The sequence below is a fragment of a genome, unplaced genomic scaffold, assembly GCF_019419815.1.
Source record: "Pyrus x bretschneideri cultivar Hongxiangsu unplaced genomic scaffold, Pyrus_bretschneideri_v1 Contig97, whole genome shotgun sequence".
NCBI lineage: Eukaryota > Viridiplantae > Streptophyta > Magnoliopsida > Rosales > Rosaceae > Pyrus > Pyrus x bretschneideri.
The window spans coordinates 327,605-349,727 of record NW_025999839.1 but is presented as its reverse complement, the minus strand read 5'-3'; the positions used below and the strand labels follow the sequence as shown (position 1 = coordinate 349,727).

Genomic DNA, 22,123 nt, shown 5'->3' with positions numbered 1-22,123 from the left:
CATGTATTTGAATGAACATTTAAACAAAACAACATAACCAAATGCTCAATGTGGTAGGCAAATGTAAGAGAGGTCTTTAAACTCAAAAGGAACCAATAGTGGAAGTCCAATGTTTTGACCAAGTTCACACTCGGTCATTTTACCGTATTATTTCTTACATCTTTTTATTCCTGATCACAAAATAAATTATTAAACCAATGGGCAAAGATGTAAGAACACAATACACAAAATGCATAAAAGCAACCCGTATTTTCAATTTCGGAAGCTCAGATTATCATTGAACTATTCAAGGAGTAACTGCTTAAATCAGTTGGACATGGGAAGAGGTATATATGATTTTGTCACTATGTTTGCAGATTCACACAAATTGCAATACAAGAGGAATCAAATTGCTTCATGAAAGCCTGGTGTCTTGCCAAAAAGAAGAAACAAACAAAACCATTACAAAGTTTCAAGTTGAAAAGGCCATGTCAAACAAGTGAAACAGAAGTTTAGATGGTTCAAAACTTATTGACCATCTACGGCACCAACTCTTATGAACATTGCTGGTAATGTCTAAATTTCAATAGATTGAGTCCTAATCCTCCTTTAGTCAGAATATCTCAGTTAAAGTATAAGTTTCATTATAATGTTTTATTTCTGTTGAACACAGTTTGTTTTATTACCAATGACCCCTTAGTCAGAAAATCTCGATTAGAGCATAAGGTTCACTATATTGTGTTCTGTATTTATTATACAAGTTTGTTTTATCAGTGAATTACAAAACCTACACGCTCATGTGACAGTAAGATTAATAAACCAAGAGACGGAAGATAGCATGTAAAGAGAAACTTGTATATCCATTCACACAATACACAAAGACATAAAGCTTTCAAATGACCGATAACTAAGCTACAAGCTCATAATCAAAGAATGCTACAACAAGATACAATCAACAGAAACCTCTCAAAATAAACAACAAAAAAGGAGACACAACCCTCCACTCTACAATGCAACAGTGATTTCATCATGTATCAATTGCACATATATAACCCATTCTCGTACCTGTGATTAACCTCATAAAAGTCTGTATTACCCTCGGAAGCTGGCCGCAAACAAACTCCAGACAATGATTTAGTTCCTTGCCAAGAAAACTTCACATAAGCAACAACTTCAATCTCCTCACTGCCATCTCCTTCATTAGAATCCACAGGCATCCTTGCCCTCAACCGACCAGGAGATCCATTCAACGGAATCTCGGGGATATGCCATTTCAGTTCTTTGTCAGACCTACTTAATATAGCTTTTGGTGATACCTTCAACAATGTAGGATCAAGTGGGAGCTTTAAAACAAATGTCACATCAGTCAAAGGCGCTGGCAACTCAGGGTTTGACACATACTGTATCATCACAGAAAGTAAGCTTCCTGTATGGCGTTGCACAAGACGAACCCTCAAGGGCAGTGGTGTCAACCTAGGCAGCAGACTATACTTCAAAATGGGTAAAGGCTCATCGGAGGCTGCAGTCCTCACATGAAACAATCCGTTCCCTAGACTACTAACTCGAGAATTCTGCATAATAAACCTCTTAACCGGGCTGGTTCCCTCAACCCGGAAAGAAAATTCGGTTTCTTTATCAGCACTAGTTTTGGTAGTCAAAGTTCTCAAATAAACAACACCCACTAATCCTACTCTAGCAAGCAATGACTCTCTAAACTCAGCACTGATCTCTTCCACAATGTGCATCTCAGGACCCTTCATTTCGCTTTTTACAAGGGTATCAAGGGGAGTACCCGCTGCTGCACCACCTGCAGTGGCACCAGCAGTTTTTGGAGCATCAGGCCCGGTCTGCAACAATTCAAGCCCGCCCAGCCCTTCTTTCTTCGCAACCTTCTTTGATCCAACAAACTCAGAAGCATCCAACCCACCTCCCCAAGCATCACTAAACCCTTCAAAAGTCTCACCCAAAGAAGCTTGGTCATTCCCAAACTCAATCCCACCATATTCCCCTTCAAACCCTTCCACCGCAATATGGGTACTCTGGGTCGCCTCCGCGGGAGGCAATGAAGTCACTTCAAGTGTAGCCAGCGCTGTTGTTAAGTCCGTGGCGGAAGGATCCTTGTTCTTCTTGAACCCACTCACCAGCTCTTCAGGCTGATTAATCTTCTCGCTTGCGGCAAATGGGTCCTTCTCAGCTTGGCTCTCTTCCTCATTCTCTAAATTCTGATCCTTCTCCTCACTCTGCACCACCGGCGCCAAGCTAGCCGCCACCTCATCCCCAGCACCGATCGTCTCCGGCGGCAATTCAAACCCTAAATTGTTGAACGCCACAATGCCCGCCTCGTGTTCGACGGAAAGCGCCTCAACGGCTCTCCAATTCTCCGCCCCACGGATCTTGTTCTCAGTGTCCAACGCCGAGTGCACCATCTTGGCAATGCCGTCGCCGTGCATCGACGAAAGCATCGCCGCCAATCGAATATTGCTGACACCTCTCAGAACAATGTCGAGAGCCATGTAGATCTCAGCGTACTTCCGACTCAGCTTCTCCGGAGTAGCATCGACGCCGCGGCAAGCGGTGACTATGACGCTGACGGCCTGGTTGACGATGTGGATGCACTCGAAGACGTTGATCGAGTTGTCGTGATCGGCGGTCGTGACGCCGAGGACGTAGATGGAGTTGACGAGGCGGTAGACGACCCGGTACCGAGATTCGACACCCACGATGAGCTGGCCGCTTGAGGCGGCGAGTGGGTCGTCCCCGAGGGAGGCAACGGAGTCGGCAGTGGTATCGGAGGAAGAGTCAGAGTGGCTATGGGAATTGTCTTTGGTGGTGTGGAGTTGTTGCTGCTTGGCGGCGGCGAAAGCTAGGCGGGTCTGGCGGAAGGAGGAGACGGCGACGAGGGCCCGGGCAGGAGGGAACCATTCTCGGGTTTGGAGCAGGATGTCGGATCCATTGGCGGGTTGAAGAGAGAGGGCTAAGCAGGACATGGTGGGATCGGATCAAGGTCGGATCGGATCCAGGGTCTCGGGTTGCGACGTTTTGCTGTGCTGTGATTCTGGGAAGTTGCGAGAGATGACGACTCGGTGAGACTCGGATGGGGAAAGCTCACATTTTCATGGGGAAGACGGTGGTTATGGGCCGGAAGCGAATTTAACAGGCCGGCCTCACCTAGATGCAAATGACTACCCGCTGGCCCATTTAGCTCAAGCATTGATCCATCCAATTTCATGATTATTTAATTAATTTGTCTTAATTTCTAAATTGGGAGATTATTCTTCTTCAAAAGAAAAATTAGGAGATTATTCTTTTGGTCAACTAGAAAACAGAAATGTTTTTTTTTTTATTTTTTATTTTATTTTTTTTATTTTTTTTATGCAACGATATCCATCACAACGGGCTAGCCATTCAGTATGTATCAAACTCAACACAAATATAATACGTATTCGCTGTTTATGTGAGTCGAACTTTAGACATCTTACGTATAAATGAAAAAAAATATTACTACGGCGTAGTACTAGTTGGTTAAAGTAAAAAAATATCGAACAATTACTTCATAGCTCTGAGGCAAAAACTGAGCCTTCTTCTATGAAAATGCATTCAAAGGTGAACCCAATTGGTGCATTCAGTAAATGATGTTTGCCCAAGTAGGAGATTAATGTTAGAGCTTTCAGGCTCGAGCCATTAACATGTGTCTTCTATGTGCCTTGATCAAGGGTGAACCCATGATGCATTAATAGGAAAGAAGAAGAGTGCTAGAGAGAGAGAGAGAGAGAGAGAGAGAGAGAGAGAGAGAGAGAGAGAGAGAGAGAGAGCATATAAAAGGATACACCCACATTAGGTGCGGGGAAAACTTGAAACAAATTAACCTGCTTTAGTTGGGTGGCACTACTGGGGGTCTGATTGCAGTTACAAGAAAACCAGATTTCAACAAAGAGAGAGAGAGAGCATATAAAAGGATACACCCACATTAGGTGCGGGGAAAACTTGAAACAAACTAACCTGCTTTAGTTGGGTGGCACCACTGGGGGTCTGATTGCAGTTACAAGAAAACCAGATTTCAACAAACTCCTGTTCGTCGCCGATAAACAAAGTTATTATATATGCAGTTGCAATGATCTCGATCCAAACCCCATAACCAACAGATAGAGAGGGAAACAAAACTGGCTAGCTTGTAGAGAGGGAAACAAAACTATTCACATCCAAATTGATTTATCAAACATGCATTCAAGAATCCAATACTCCAATGAACGCCTAAAGTAGCTTTAACAGAAAGTCATCGACTACCATGGTTTCTCTGTATTATTTACCACATTTCACAGAAATTTAGGGTCCGCTCAGTAACTATATGGTTTTAGGTTTTTATTTCAATTTTTATTGTTTGAAACTTGAAGACTGTCTGGTAACCATTTGGTTTTCAATATACATCTATATACTACTAATTAATGAAACCCTCTTTATCAATCAAAAAAGGGTGAAAAGACAAATTAGTCTTCTATCACACAAAAAAATGATGGACAATAATGTGAGAAATTAGTCTTCTATCACACAAATTAGTCTTCAATATATACCTGTGAAATTACATTATTGCCCATCATTTTTTTTGTGTGATAGAAGACTAATTTGTCTTTTCACCCTTTTTTAGTTGGCAATGAGGATTTTATTAAGTAGTACAGATAAAGTGAGAAAAATAAAAAGATAAAACATTCAAAATACCCTCATTTCAGAAGAAAAAAATAATAATAATAATTATAGGACTATCCTAATATAATACGGTTAAATGGTAATACACAAATATAATAGGGTTAAAATTGTCATACAAAAAATAAAACATTGAGAGATGTTTAGATGCGGACAATATATCTGCACATATCATAAACGAGAATTTACAACCATCAAACGCAAGGCATCAACACTTTGAAATTAATTGAGACCATTGGATTACCCATCACATAAATAATGAACTACATCATTTCTTTCTACCAAAGCGCCTTTCTCCATTGGAATTTCAAAAGGAAGAGAAGGACATAATCTCTTCCACATTTTCAGCATTAACAGCTCATTCTTTGCAGTTACATGGAGAAGCAATGACACTCAATTTTAAACTGCTATTTTCAATTTCCAATCTCCCACGTATTCACATGAAACTCACATGAATTTCATTCCAATTAGTATTAGAGTTTCAGTTTCAGGCACTTTGGAAGCGCGAGACCGTGCCATACTATTTGGATTAATTTGGGAAGATTCTTGACGCAAAAGGCTTTTGTGAACCATTCATATTCATTTTGGGTAAAATCTCATATCTCAAATTCTATTTTATAGTGAAAGCTTCGTGCCATTTTATTGGTTGTAATTAGATTTTTTTAGTGGTTTTCAATTTGTTTAATTTAGGAAGGATGATGTTTGAAGAATTAAACAATAGACAGTTCATATTATGAACTTATATTTTTTTTTACTTTTTTTTTTTGTTTGAACAAGCGATAATATCTACATTAAGTGCATTACAACGAAAATTTGAGTTCTAGTGCATAAAGATAGATAAAGGACTGAAATGCGCGGTGTGAGCATTACAAAGTCACTAAATAATATTTGTCAAATAACTCTTTTCAAGTTATTCATCTACATTAAGATCATTGCATCTAGTTATTTTAATAAAGAATCAAGTACCAAAAATCCCCCAACATTTTAATGTCAATCCAAATTAGTCTCAACCTTTTTAAACATTCCAAACAAGTCCCCAAACTATTGAAAATGTCACATCTGTTAAGCCTAGTTAAAAATCTCTTAGATTAACTAGGCTTACTTTGTTTCTAAAATCAATAGAAGGCGATGGAAGCATTAGCCTCCACCATCGGTTACCACCACTCTCATCAAGCCATCACCTCTAAACCCAACGCAACACCATCAACTATGCCCTACACCTCAAGCCGCCAACATCAGAAAAAGGTCATGAAGGTTGTTGAAATAGTAGACTGCCATGGTGCGACTACAATCATGCATCTTCATCGTCCACAAAAAAGAACTGGAAGTTTTACAAATCGAGAATCGGCGAAACACGAAATCACATGAGTAGAAACAAGCTTCTTGAAACCCTATCTGAATTCTTAGCCCTTTTCTTTGTTAAGAGATTTCCCTCCTAATGTAATTTTAATTTAGGTCCATGTTCTATTCAATTCAACACCTCTTTGATCATTAGGTTCCATATATATTACATAATTTATGTTTGAAATTTAGATTTTGAGGCAACTAATTTTAATATTGTCCATGATATACCCAGTTGGTGGGGTTGAATATAATCTATGTTTGAAAAATTAACTGGGGTCTAACGAATGTGATATTTTTAATAGGTTAGATACTTGTTTGGAATGTAGGTTGAGATCAATTTGGAATTAATGACACTAAAAGATTAGGGAGTTTTAAGTATTTAATCCTATTTTAAATCTACTTATCTAAGTTTTGTATCCATTGTTACTAAGGGCTAGTTTGGTATTGTCGTGCTTTTTTTTTTTTTTTTTTTTTAAATTTATTTTAAAAAAAAACTATTTTTGTTGTGCTGTGAGAATAAACATTTATAAAATAAAGTTATTGAGTGTTTGGTAATTTATTTATTTATTTGTAAAAGTACATTTAACAAAAAAATAGGATTTGAGTGTTTGGTAATGACACACCCCGACCGAGATCAGGGCATGCTGGCCGTCACGTGGAAGTGACGAAGCCACGTGCACAGTGCGGAAGCTAATAAAATCGTAATGCAAAAAGTACGAATAATTAAAAACTAGCATACATAAGGTGATAGAAATAAGTGCTAGCGTAAGTGAGACACAAGTTCAGAGCAATAAGCCTACAGCAGTCCAAAAGAAAATGATACGACAACAGTACACTCGAAGGTGACCCTACGCTAGTGATCGTCTGTCAGAAATGCCGGAAAAGCCCTCTGGGAAACCACCGAACCTGCTAGACAACTAGAACCTGGAGGGGCGCAAAACAAAAGCGTGAGTGGGCAAAAACAAAGTTTTTCGAAAACCATTTAATAAATACATTCTAACCCCTCGCCGTAAAACCTGTATACTTCCCAAAAAATAGATATACGTATATATATATACCAATCATGCTCGAGAATATGCCATGCCAAAACCTCAAAATGAAATGCAAGTGCTCAGGTACAAATCACATCACTATCATATAAACTGTCAGCCGGAGTCACCTAACGTGACCTGTACGGCTGAATCTAGAGCTCAAATCTCAATCTCAGTAACTAGACCTGCACATGAGTCGGAACCACCTAAAGTTGTCTGTACGACAGGCCTGGGTGTAACATATAAACGCTCTAGTGCTACGATCACGTGAAGGCTGTGCGAATAATCGCTGGTCACCTACGAGTCGGAACCACCTAATGTGATCTGTACGACAGGACTGTGCACCTAACTTGGATCCAAGCTGAGCGTGTGCTGCAGGAGGTGAACATCACGTGAAGGACTGTGCCCTACTCTAGGCAGGAGCACTAACACCGGGGGTGCAGGTTATGAGCTCTCTAAGCATCTCGAATCGCTACTGAATGTAAACATGAATAACACTTACCTGGCACTTACATGTGCGTCCACAGCACCCGATATGCATATGTGTATATATATATATATATATATATATATATATACAACTAATAATGCACGTAAAGATGCATAAACAATGATAATATAGTGCATGGCATGAAACACATAACTCTTTCAATCAATTTCTGGGAAAATAAGTGTATATAGGTATATACGGAAAACCAAAAGCCCACTCACTGGTATGTGGAAGGGTCGTAGCCCCCCTGCCTCGAGTAACCACGCTCGTCCTCAGGATAGGTATCACCTATATGCGAAACAACTACAAAAACGTTAATTTTAAAGTACATAACCAAACCTTTCGTAATAACTTCTCATACAATGCTCAAATGGGGTAAATGAATATACCAACGTGCTCTACTCAACCTCAGGATCACACCCAAATTTTTAGAAAAATTTTCCACCGCCGCACGCGCCCCCACGCGCCGGCCACGTGCCTGGCACGCTAACGGCGTCAACTGACGCCGTAGGGAATATTCCGTCAGTTTTGACAGATTCCGTCAACGGCGTCAAGAATATTCCGTCTCCCTTTCCAGCGAGCCTCTAGTGCCGGAAAACTGGAAAATTTTCAAACTTTGATATCTTCTTCGTTTCTCACCCAAATTTGACAAAATTGGTACCAAAATGAAGCTTAGAACTAGAGGAACACAATTATATTACTTTCAAGGGTTAAAAACCACGAAATCTCACCTGTCAAAACAACCCAACTCCGGCCAACTTCGAATCTAGTGATCCCGACGTCCAAATCTTTCAAACGAACCACTCCAAGCCTCCTTGGGACCCCACCAAGCTTCCTACAAGTTTGAAATTTCCTAAAACGTGAGAAATCACGTGTGCATGAATAGTACCCAAATCGGGCTTCGTGGATTCGACGTGCAAACGATGGTGTTCTTACCTGGAAATGGTATAGTTGCACTCCTACAAGTCTCACGAGCTCGAAAATGTGCTTGGTTTGTTCGATCTGTGGAGGTTTAGTGTGCTTGTGTGTGTATCCGTACGTTTTCAAAGGAAATGGGAGGAATGGGGCTCGGGACAATCACAGGGAAAGGGACAGAAGGGTATGGAGTGTGGGAGTGTGAGTGTGTGGTCCAAAACATGCCAACACAACACAAAAACAACCAATAAACGTAAAGAAAACGAACTAGGGGCAAAATTTTCTTTTCACACGTACGTTAAAATGTTTCTGGGACGAGCTGTCACAGGTAAACTTTTATATAAATTGATGTAAATATGTTAAATGACTAAAAAAGATATGATATTTAATGTGATACAATAATTGTTAGAGAACAATGTAAGGGCAATGATTGTAATTTTGTAAATATTTTGGGTACATTTGCCATTTGAAAATTTCATTAAATGGGCATTGATTACTATGTTTTGAAAAAAAAAAAAAAAAAAAAAAATTTTTTAGAAGTATAGTAGACTGTACTTCTGCTTTCCTATGATTTTTGTTAGTGTCATTGACAACAGTTTTTTTTGTTTTACCAAACACATTTGATGTTCTAGATTTTTTAATAAACTGTTTTTTTTTTCTTTTTTAAGTACTACAATCTCAAACCAGCCCTAAAAATGATGTAGAATAGAATGGATCGAAAAGATGTGCACATATCCGATCGAAGTGATGTGCACAGATTTGACAACAAATTAAGTCCATGTGTTGTAGATCTGGTTTCTAAGTAACAATTTAGTTCCGAGTGAGGATCCTCGCTGGATCCTCTTTGTGAGGATCACGGAGATCCTCAAATCATATCCGTTCATCGTACATCGTGTGACCAATTTTTGTCAGGTACTATTTATATTCAATATTAAATAAAAAAATTTACAATGATTTTTGACCGCACGATGTACGATGAACGGATGTGGTTTGAGAATCCCCGAAATCCTGACAAAGAGAATCCGGCGAGGATCCTCTCTCTTTAGTCCCATAACCCGTCATTTGAGAGAATGACGTTAACACATGGCATTTAATGCCGAATTTCCAGATTAATTTACAAGGTTGCAACAACATTTTAAGTTGTAATGATCTTTTTGTATTTTTATTTTAGTATTTTGTTTCTCATTAGGATTCCTATCAAGCCTACGATTGAGATACACTATAAAACGATTGGTGTTAGGGTTATTCGACTTTTCTCATGCTTTTTTGGTGAATTCCAATTTTCTAATTTGTCAAATTATACTTTGATTTCTATCTTATTGTCACCCAGCATTACAGATCAAGGTCGGACCAACAACTATATAAGATTTTCAGTACCGGTGACTTGATTAATTTAAGGAATAGAAAGGGTATGCGTGTGTAGGCTCTTTATGCAAAGGGATTCTCATTTTTTATTTTAAATGGGAATTAGGTGTGGAGCTCACTCTACATCGAGCTTCAATAATACGAGCCGTTTATTTTGTAAGTCTCGTTTCATAGATCATCTTTGCAAAAATTCAATTTAATCCGAAATTATTTGCCTATTTAATTATCAAGATAAAATTTCATTGTTTCTTATATAACAAAGTATTCGTTAAAAATAAACGGTTCGGATCGTTAAAGTTTGATGTAGTGTAGATCCCACAACTAATCCTCATTTTTATAAAAAAAAAAAATAAAGATTCCTCCCCTTAAAGGTTTCATATATATATATATATATGGCCCTCTCGATGCGGAGCCCTTGGCAATCGCCTAACCTGGCGCCCGACATACACGGTTAGCCTTGGTTGACTTACATCATCAATAACAAACAGAAGGTGATGCTGTTTGCGTAGCTTCACAAGCTCAACCATTGGTGCAAAGTCTCCATCCATACTAAACACGCTGTAGTCGACCATAATTTTAATAAGTTATAGAAAAGATAACAGAAAACATAAGAGACTTTATATATATAAAAGATTGATGTTGTTTTTTTTTATTTGGTCTCATATAAAGATGAAACTGATTCGAACTAAAATATAGAAAGTACGTAGAATTGTAAAAGAGCATATGACTTGCGTACCTATTGTTAACAGTATATAATGAATGGTTAGATAGTGTGCCATGTGTCAATGGATTAGTAGGTTTGTTATAAGGAGGTTAAGGCAGTTATAAGGAGTCTTAGTGAACAAGCTTGTAGAGTGAGTATATAACAAAGGTAATGAATGTAATTGAAGAATATAGAAAAATATTACAACGATTCATTTCTCTTTCTCTCTACATTTCTTCCTTATTTCTCTAAAACCTTCATAGTCATTTCTGCATTAATACATTTCTGCAACTTAATCAGTTGCTTTACATGGTATCATTCGCCGATCGAGCTATTCTTGCTTGAACAGTTATCTCGATCTTGGATCTCTTCCTTCCGCTGCTCCAGATCTTCTTCTTCTTCTTCTTTGGTATCCTGTTGTGTGTTTTTTCTTGGTTTCGGGCCTTTACAAGTTTCCCTATCTTGCGATTGTTCCTCTTTACAATCGTGTCCGCCAAGTGTTCGACATATTTCCTGTGTGAATTTTTCCTTCACAAGCTGCAATGGTGACTGCCACTTAACTACAAATTGTGCAATCGCCAATCACCTCTCTTATTTCTACTGTTCCTATGTCGGTTACTGTCAAACTTGATGAGTCCAACTATTTCACCTGGCACTTTCAGATGCAATTGCTCCTTGAAGGCCATGGAATTATGGGGTTCTTGGATGGTTCTCTTCCCTGTCCTGTACGGTTTTTATCTTCGGGTTCTGGGGAGTTTGATGTTGATTCTAGGGATTCTTCATCCAGAACTGACACAGATGAATACAAGGTATGGAAAATGCATGATCGCGCTTTGATGCAGCTCATCACTATCACACTTTCCCTATCGGCTGTATCTTGTGTCATTGGCAGCACAAGTGCTCGAGAATTGTGGATTCGACTCAAGGAACAATTCTCCATTGTTTCTCATGCAGCCATATTCCAAATGAAGTCTGAGTTACAAAATATCAAGAAAGGCCCTGATTCCATATCCCAGTACTTGCAGCGCATTAAGGAAGCTCGTGATTATTTGACTACTGCAAGAATGCATTTCGAAGATGATGATATTGTCATCTTAACTCTCAATGGATTATCAGGGGAATATAATACTATCAGATCCATCATTCGAGGTCGAGAAAGTGTAATCTCTCTCAAAGACTTGAGATCTCAGTTGCTTGCTGAAGAAGCAATGGTTGAGAATATTGCTGTTACACCCTTCCTTTCTGCAATGATGGCCAAGAATTCTGAATCTGGTTCCAAGAACTCGTTTTTTTCATCCAACGGGTATACTGGTGGTTCTCATCAAGGGAGTCCTGCAAACTTGAGTCAAGGGTATTCGAGCACTCAGTCTTCGGGGTTTTCTGGTACAACTCCTCCACCTATCTACTTCAAGAACAATTATAATAAGCACAAGGGCAGAGGTAAATTCAACTATAATACTAATTCTCGATCTGGGAACTTTAGAAATGTCTACACTACTTCTGCTTCTGGTATTCTTGGTGCATCTCCCTCACAATCAGCCTGTCAAATATGTGGAAAACTTGGTCATCTTGCTGATACATGTCGATTCAGAAATACTGAGGCTGTTATAGCTGAAGGATGCCAGATTTGTGGCAAAAAGAACCACACTGGCCAGTTTTTCCATTTTCGAAATGCAAATATGCCTGGCACCACCCCTCAAATGTCTGCAATGCATGTCAACTCCTCAATATCCACTCCAACATCAAATGCTTCTTCTCAGCAGTTTTGACTTACAGATTCAGGAGCAACAAATCATCTCACTGCACACTTGCAAAATCTTTCCTTGGCTACGCCTTTCCTATCCACAGAGACCATTCAAACTGCCAATGGTGCAGGTTTATCAATTTCACATACTGGTTCATCTGTCATTCATACACCTACTCAAAAGTTGAAGCTTAATTCAGTGTTATATGTTCCGAGAATTACTTAGAATCTGTTATCTGTGCACAGAATCTGTCTCGATAACAATTGTTGGCTAATTTTTTATGCTTTTTATTTCTGGATTCAGGACAAAGCCACAGGGAGGATTCTGTACAAGGGGAAGTGTAGTAATGGGTTATATCCAATACCAATATCCAGACCAACTGTGCTTCAGCATCAAGGATTTAAAGCTGCGTTTCTTGGACATCAAGTGCATTCCAGTTTTTGGCATAGCAAACTAGGTCACCCCTCCAATTCTATTGTCTCCACTATACTTAGAAAATCTAATATTCCAGTTTCTTCTGATGTATTACCTTCTTTGTGTCATTCTTGCTTACAAGGCAAATTCAGCAAGTTACCTTTTTCCCCATCTGTGTCAAAATCTGTAATTCCCTTTGAAATAGTGCATAGTGATGTATGGGGCCCTGCTCCCTGTACCTCTATTGATGGATACAAATACTATGTGACATTCATTGATGAATGCACTAGATACTGTTGGCTGTTTCCTTTGCATAATAAAAGTGAAGTCTGTTCTGTGTTTATTCGATTATATCAATTCATCTTTAATCACTTTGCAATCAGTATTAAAACCTTACAGAGTGATGGGGGTGGGGAGTATACAAGTACTGTTTTTCAATCTTTTTTTATAGACAAGGGAATCACTCATCACATTTCATGTCCTTATACTCCAGAGCAAAATGGCCTGGCAGAAAGAAAACATAGACATATTGTTGAAACCTCAATCATATTGCTACAGACTGCATCCCTACCTGCATTTTTCTGGTCATTTGCTTGTCAAACTGCAGTCTACCTTATAAATAGGATGCCTTCCTCAACTATAAATAACCAATCCCCATTTGAGGTCTTTTTTTCAATCTGTTCCAAATGTTTAACACTTAAAGATTTTTGGTTGTGCATGTTTCCCATTCTTAAAGCCTTATACTAGGAACAAATTGCAACCTAAAACCAACTTATGCATTTTTCTGGGATATGCATCTAAGTACAAGGGCTATATTTGTTTTAATGTTACCTCAAAGCGATCTTACATCTCTAGGCATGTGCTATTTGATGAGTGTGATTTCCCATATTCCTCTTTTGTCTCCAAGCCATATATCCATTCACAGAGGTCTAGTTCTCAAATTCCAGTGAGTTCAGTGTCTGTTACTAATAACAATACAATTGTTGGAGCACCATCAACCATTTTTGTGTCTAGTCCTAGTGCTACCCCTAACTCTGCCAATGCCAGATTTCTCCAGTCTCCAAATCCATTGGATTCATCTCAGTCCCCATCAACAGAAGACACAAGCTACCCCATTACTGGCACTTCACCCCAATGTATTTCCTCTGCTATCCCTGTGGCTCCTGAGTGTCAACTAGAAACTTTACAAGTCATTCTTCATATTCCTCCATTAAACTTACATCCTATGCAAACACGATCAAAGAGTGGCATTATCAAGAAGAAAGCATTTCTTGCCATGGCCTCTGAGCCTACAGAAGTGGATTTATCACAGATTGAACCAGTTTCTTACAAATCTGCTTTGAAATCTCCTGTATGGGTTAAAGCTATGGAGGAGGAAATTCAAGCCTTACATTCCCAGCACACTTGGTCCTTGGTTCCCTTACCATCAAATAGAAATGTTGTGGGGGTGTAAGTGGGTTTTCAAGATCAAGAGGCATGCCAATGGAACTATCTCAAGATACAAGGCTAGGCTTGTGGCCAAGGGGTTCAATCAAGAGGCAGGGATAGATTATGGTGAAACATTCAGCCCTATAGTTAAGCCTACTACAGTGAGACTTGTTCTTGCTTTAGCTGCACAGTTTGGTTGGGATTTAAGACAGCTTGATGTCAAAAACGCATTTTTGCATGGAATCTTGCAAGAAGAGGTATACATGGCACAACCTCCTGGCTTTGTGGATTCTATCTATTCCTCATCAGTATGCAAACTTCACAAGTCTCTCTATGGTCTCAAACAAGCCCCAAGGGCATGGAATGAGAGGTTTACTAATTTTCTGCCTTCTCTGGGGTTTCAAACAACTTATGCAGATACTTCCTTGTTTATCAAACACACTGAATCTGGGGTTGTCATCATCCTTCTTTATGTGGATGATATAATCATCACAGGGAGTGCAACAACTATCATTCCAGAAGTCATTGCTGCATTGGCAACATAATTTGATATAAAGGATCTGGGATCACTCCATTATTTTCTTGGCATTCAAATTACAAAAACTGCAGATGGGTTATTTCTTTCCTAGCATAAGTATGTTAATGATCTGTTGACAAAGACAGAAATGCATCAGTCAAAGCCCTGTGCCACTCTTTGCTTGCCTCATCATCGGCTTCTTAAGGATGATGAAACACCATTTGTTAATCCTGCGTTGTACAGAAGCATCGTGGGAGCATTACAATATCTCACCTTCACACGATCTGACATTGCATTTTCTGTGCATCAGGTCTATCAATTCATGCATTGTCCTATGGAGTCCCATTACTTGGCTATCAAACGGATATTACGTTATCTTAAAGGGACTCAACATTATGGTATTCAATATGTCAAAGGTGAGATGGAGCTGAATACATTTAGTGATGCTGACTGGGCAGGGGATCCCAATGACAGACGATCCACAATTGGTTTTGTTGCTTTCTTAGGGCATAATCCAATATCGTGGTCATCCAAGAAGCAACATACAGTACTCGCTCATCTACGGAAGCAGAATATAGAGCCATTGCTACAACAGTTACTGAGATCGATTGGATCAAACAGATTCTTGCATTTCTGCAGATTGACATTTCAACTCCTTCAACAATGTTTTGTGATAATTTGTCCGCCATTGCTCTTACCTGCAATCCAGTGATGCATCAAAGAACCAAACATATTGAGATTGACATCCATTTTGTTCGGGAAATGGTTGCTAAACAATTACTTCATATGCAGTTTGTTTCTTCTACTGAGCAATTCGCTGATATCCTGACTAAAGGGCTTTCTGCACCATTGTTTCGTGCTCATTGTTGCAATCTCAGCCTTCGTGATCCTCCTCCTAAGCTTGAGGGAGGATGTTAACAGTATATAATGAATGGTTAGATAATGTGCCATGTGTCAATGGATTAGTAGGTTTGTTATAAGGAGGTTAAGGCAGTTATAAGGAGTCTTAGTGAACAAGCTTGTAAAGTGAGTATATAACAAATGTAATGAATGTAATTGAAGAATATAGAAAAATATTACAACGATTCATTTCTCTTTCTCTCTACATTTCTTCCTTATCTCTCTAAAACCTTCATAGTCATTGCTGCATTAATACATTTCTACAACATAATCAGTTGCTTTACACCTATCAGTCACGACTACTTTCTTCCTCATTGTGCAACTTGATCTGCATGTCAAAGCACAAATGTAATATGTATCGATCCCATAAATAGTGGCATACAGAAAGATTGAAACAAAAGTTTAACTAAGACGTACAACAATGCATTAAGGTGAGCCATGTCACAATGTTTATAGATGAATGTATCTACAGATTTTTACTGTGCAGCAATATAAAGACAATCAATTATCGACCCATGGTTAAATTCGTCAAAAAAAATGGCAATCTTTTCATCTGGTAAAGGTGATTTTTTTCGCCACCAAGAAAGAGCCAAGAGATCCCAAAGCTGCCATCAAGGCTACATTGGCAGCATATCCTGTAGGACAAGGAACACAATCCTACAAGTACAGTGGATGGAAAGTTAAACAGGATTGCATCAGTTTTCAGCTAAAACACATATAGATAGAAGAGAATTCAACCAAATCATAGAGCAAATACTTTAGACCTTCAAACAACAACAGTCCAAGGGTTTCAAATAAAAACTCAGATACCTAAACCAGAATGAATGATAAATCATGATTGACAAATGGTGACACTTTACCTTGTGTACTATTTTATGTGTTATAACACAAAAGTACCGAAATGATATGGTTTATATGTCTCACTTTTAGAGTATATACAAAATATGCGTGTTATAATTTGAGTTGAATAATAATATCACGTGATTGTGCTCCGGATACACTGAAAAATTATTAACTATAAAAGGCATGGAATGAATAACATGGTCCACTTAAAGAACTGAAAGTAGTGAAAGCAGTAGTTTCTACATGGTAGTCATCTTCAATTGTAAGTGAGAGATTTTAGATTCGAATTTTGTAAAGGAGTGTGCTATACACACAACCCTTGTTACTTCTCACACACCCCTTATTAAATTCTGTCATTTGATCTTATTTAATTCAGTCGATTCGACGACCGCAAATTAAGATGGTGTGTATGAAGTAAAAAGAGATATATGGATAGGACACCCATGTTGTAAATAACAAGTTTGATATCAAATTATTAATTCACCCTTTAAAATATATTATATAAGTAAAAGAATAAATATAGAGATTTCTAGTATGATACAAATATAGAGTAAATTATACCTCCAGCAGTAAATACCTCGCATGCATAGTATGTACGATATTTCTAGTATGATATTGTTTGGACCCAAATTTGCACCATCGGCCCATGCAATCAAGGCCGTGGGTTGAGCATAGTTCCAGACCGACGGATGAAAAGGTGAAGATAATTTTGTTATTAAAAGATATTATTATGATTTTATCATAATAATTATCTTTTAGTAAAGAACTATATCTCAAGCTTTGAGACTCTTATCTGGTTAAGCAACAATTTGCGTGCAAATTAAATGTTGGTTAGATAAAGACTATGAGGAGATACATATGAGATTGAATGGGTGATTGATTGATGCCGTGCAAGAATTGGATGCCATGTATTTGATGGAAGATGGTTTTTAAAGTATCGGATAATAAGGCATGCATAATGGGATTATATTTCATTTTATTATACATGCATGGGATAAAGGCTACTGATGGAGTTTTGGTGATGAGATGAGAAGCCTAGGTGGGCTAGAAATGTGATGTGATAAGCCTAGATGGACTTTTATTAGGTTTGAAAAGTCTTGGAACAAATCCCACGGCTCAGTTTGAAGGATATGCCCTGGTTTCTGGTTTTTGATGCGAATCAACTTCAGGAATTAGAGTTGCAATTAAACTCTGCAACATTATCTGACCGTGCCAAGCAAGTCCATCAGTCCTATAAATATAGATGCAATGGCAACGGAAGAGACACCTCCAACTTAACACACAACTGCCCTGCGCAAACCTATCAAACATCTTGAGATTTTTTTATTTTCTTTTTCCCCCGACACATCTTCAGTTTAGATAAATAGCACTGTGAAGGCAACCGGCAAACATCTTCAGTTTGGATAAACAGCACTGTTGCCGTAGAATCAGCCGACCGAGGAGCACCTTCAATTTGGATAAATAATACTGCGCCAAGGCCGACTGGTTACCTATCCAAGTCTCGGTCGAGAAGGATTTTCGAATCCTTATTGTCAGAGGTCATCTTATTAGCCTTCTCGGCGAAGTGAGGTGTTACAAGTTACTACATTTGGCACATTGAAAGCCAAATTTGATATTGAACTTCGCAGAACTAGCAGCCTTGTCTTCAGGCTCTAGAACCCGAAGGCTGAGACGTGTTCCTTCCTCGGCCGCGGTCGCAAGATCAATGGTTGGATTAAAAGCACACCACAAAGTAGCACACAAATGTCCTATTGATTTTCCTTATTAACACTAAGATTTGTCAATTGTAGCATATGAAAATAAGGGTCTTTCCCGCAGAAGATCGTTTTATCTAACTACTTAAAATGTCACAAAAACTGGGCTGCTGTCCCCACTGACCAGCCACCGAAAAATAATTATTAGACTGACTTATACTTATCTAAAGTCTACGAAATTTTATATGTAGATACTAGACACACTGAGCTACACTCACACAAATTTTTGGGATTTTTGGAGTTGATTTGCTATTTAAATTAAATCGAACAAAAACAGAACAGAGACAGATTTTTGAGTAGTTCGCAAATTAAGAAAAACGAGTTAGGGGAATTGCTATCCACCACCAAATAATCATGCAAACATGTTATGTTTCATTCAAATTCCTTTCATTTCCGGATGAAGATGCTCAAGTTGGCTCAATGTTAGAACCCAACCTATTACTCTTTCTTATGTAGTATGTTAAGAGAATGGCGTTTTCAACTTAACTTAGTCCCTAACATGCAATCTAGAATGGTGTGTTCATAGATTTAACAAGTAGAAATCATTAAGAACAAAAAGAATTTGAGTCATCACAAGGCATCGTAAGTACTAGCGTTGTCTTACTTATCCTAGAAATTGATTCACACGTTAATCGCAATTAACAAGTACTACTCTAGAACATATGTAGGTCCTCATTTGACAAGGGCAGGCACACACATATTCATAGCATTAGAATTCTAGATATGCTTACGAAGTATGCATCCATAGAAAACACAAAAAGAATTCATCAATGAGACAAGTAGTGAACCAATTTTCATCCATTCGTAAAAGTAATTCAAACGAAATGTCATAACAAACTTGCAATCATATTCGGGGCTTCAAAACAGCCTCTAACTACTAAAAATTAGTTACACATAATTCTCAAATTAAACCAAAAGAAAGACATGAGTTTGAGAAGATAAAACCGAGAGAAGAGAATGCCAAGATTTCCTCCTTCCTTTCCTTCCTTCTCCAACGCAGCAGCCTTTCCTTTTTTCCTTGCTTCCTTCCCTGTTTTTCTATATTTTTTTTCACACTTTTTCTCCCCCTTTGCTGCTGCAACCTGTAGGTCTTCTTCTCCTTTTCTGCTGCCACAGTTTTTTCTACATAACTCCCCCCCCCCCACTAACAGCCATTTAGTGATGACAATAAGTGGGAGGAAATGCTAAAACAATTGTAACTCTTTGGGCAGCCTTTATGCTCATTACTCTCACTTAATTTTTCATTTCCTCTGATATTTGAATAGGTGTTAGCTGACTTGTTCTTGGCTGCATCAGTTTTGGCTGTTAGTTTTATGGGATTTATTGCTTTCAATGCTTTCTTGTCAGTTACAAACTGCTCAGCCTCCTGGGAACCTTTCAGTGTTAGAACGACCATAACTTTTTCTAGAAAAATGATATTAACAATCCGTGAAATGCTCCAGAAAATAGACATCCGTAGCTTTCCAAGCATATAAGGTTCATTCTCTAATTCATTCTGAGCTGTCCGCAACTTGCTTCCAAAGTCAGCTGACCTGCACAGACAGTTTTGACGAATTTATTACTTAGAATTCCACTAGTGTTATTTTTCTTTTCTTTACTTGACAAATCCTACAAAACACAAAAACAAAGTAAATAACTCAAAAATATAAGGAACTAACTAAGAAAAGACAAGTGAATTTGATATAATATATATATAAATATGAGCTTATCAATCAAGAAGTTTGCAACGCACTCAACGCAACATCAACAAATTTTACTTCTCGGCCGAGCTCGGCCGACGAGTTGGCACGCCTCGCATCAACCGAAGGACGTAGTTAGCTTATTAGTTACTTGGCCAGCGCGCCATGTAGACTTTGTAATTTTTAGGGGCAACATTTTGGCACGCCCGGTGGGACCCAGTGCTAAAACTACGAAGTTCATATGATATATCAAGATTTCGATTTGGCTCAACGTAGCCAATTGTACGAGCGTCTAGAGGAATTGAAAAAGATCTTTGGAAGTGGAAAAAGTTCTTCGTGGCCATAGAGAGATGCAAAAGTCATTTGCTTACATGTAGAGAATAAAAGCTTCTGTTATCCTGCAAGAGCAATGGGAAAATGAACACAGGGCTCGATTTAATGCTTGGCTAAATGGAGAATATTTTCCTTATGTTTTCAACTACAAATTGATTCCATTTGAGGAATGGTTGGTTGAAAAGACCGGGGGGCAATTTTCCACTCCGGCCGTAATCAGACATCGGCCTAAGAAAATTGTTAATTTGGCCGAAGAACAAAGGCCACCTATTTTTTCAATCGAGACTAAAAGTGTGGTAGGCCTAGAAGAAAATGTTCAAGTTTCTGAGCCAAAAATTGACTCAGAAAATGATTCGTCAGAGGAGTGTTCCAATGACGAACAAGACCAATACACAACTTCAGACCATAAAACCACATCAATTGATATGGTAATTGGAGATATGGTTTTAGACGCTGAAACTACGCCAATCGATATGATTATTGGTGATAAAGCTGATATGGAGAAATCTCGTTCAGCTAAGTTGTTCGAGTTGAAAGTCGAAATTGGCGAAGAAATTATGCTTATGGGGCATAATAATTATTCAACACATTCGGTGGCTGAAAATGAAAAATATTTCACCAAGGCAAAAATATTTGGAGAAAATTCTTTATTCGGCCTAGGGCGAAATCAATTTGAGAATTTTGCTATTAAAAGATATTGGCTTGGAATAAAGCATCGTTGGCCTCCGCTTGATTATGGTTCGACCGCTTATTTTTTTTTTTTTTTAAATAAAAAATAAAAAAAAAGAACAAGAATTTATTTTCTTCACCATTTAGCTATTCAGCCGATGCTTAAGAAGATGGTATAATTGACGTTGCTAACTTTGATTGGTCGAGCTGCCATTTTTCTCAATAGGCCAAGCTATCACGAATAAGAATTTAGTTTCTTAACCATTCAGCTGTTCAGCCGAGGCATAAGAAAATAAAGGGGCAACATTTTATATGCGGCAATCCAAAAGATGGCATCACACGACTTAACTCGGCCTCATTTTCCTCGGCCCCATTTGCAAGTCAACATCCATTTTAGGTGTGTCAGATGGCCCATCAACAACATCACAGCATATGAGATAGAAAAAGAGATGGCAGTTCTCGAAAAAAAAAATAATAATAAATAAATAAACATTTTGGCACAAGCTTGCACTCGGCCAACCATTAGGCCGAAGTCGAAGATACATTCATGGCAGACATCATCATTACAACCAATACGCCAAGATTTGAGTTTATGGCTTTGGTACCGTGTGTGTCTATATATATATATGCCAACTGCATGACTAGCATATCACATTAGACAATCATGCTACTTTTATAAATATGTGTATATAGGCAGGCCGAGCTCTAGGAACAGTTTTTATCGACCTCGACCCCAGTTCTTCTCGGCTTTACTTTACCCTCGACCGGTTGGCCGAGCTCGACCCCAGTTCTTTTCTGCCGTCTGCTCTCCATTGCAACTTTTCTGCCATCACATATGGGTTGCTGAAAATAATTGTTCAGATAAAGACTATGAGGAGATATAGATGAGATTGAATGGGTGATTGACTGATGTCGTGCAAGAATTGGATGCAATGTATTTGATGGAAGATGGTCTTTAAAGTATTAGATAATAAGGCATGCATGATGGGATTATATTTCATTTTATTATACATGCATGGGATAAAGGCTAATGATGGAGTTTTGGTGATGAGATGAGAAGCCTAGGTGGGCTAGAAATGTGATGTGATAAGCCTAGATGGACTTTTATTAGGTTTGAAAAGTCTTGGAACAAATCCCACGGCTCAGTTTGAAGAATATGGCCTGGTTTCTGGTTTTTGATGCGAATCAACTTCAGGAATTAGAGTTGCAATTAAACTCTGCAACATTATTTGACCGTGCCAAGCAAGTCCATCAGTCCTATAAATACAGATGCAATGGCAATGGAAAAGGCACCTCCAACTGAACACACAACGGCC

At 38.5% G+C, this 22,123-nt stretch overlaps 1 protein-coding gene across 1 annotated transcript; it reads right to left on the bottom strand.

Moving 5' to 3' along the window:
• Nucleotides 1–813: 813 nt before the first annotated feature.
• On the bottom strand, nucleotides 814–2,975 carry LOC125473802. The gene has a single exon (XM_048577102.1). The coding sequence runs from the start codon at nucleotides 2,964–2,966 to the stop codon at nucleotides 1,014–1,016; it is 1,953 nt and encodes a 650-aa protein (XP_048433059.1). The 5' UTR covers nucleotides 2,967–2,975; the 3' UTR covers nucleotides 814–1,013.
• Nucleotides 2,976–22,123: the final 19,148 nt, after the last annotated feature.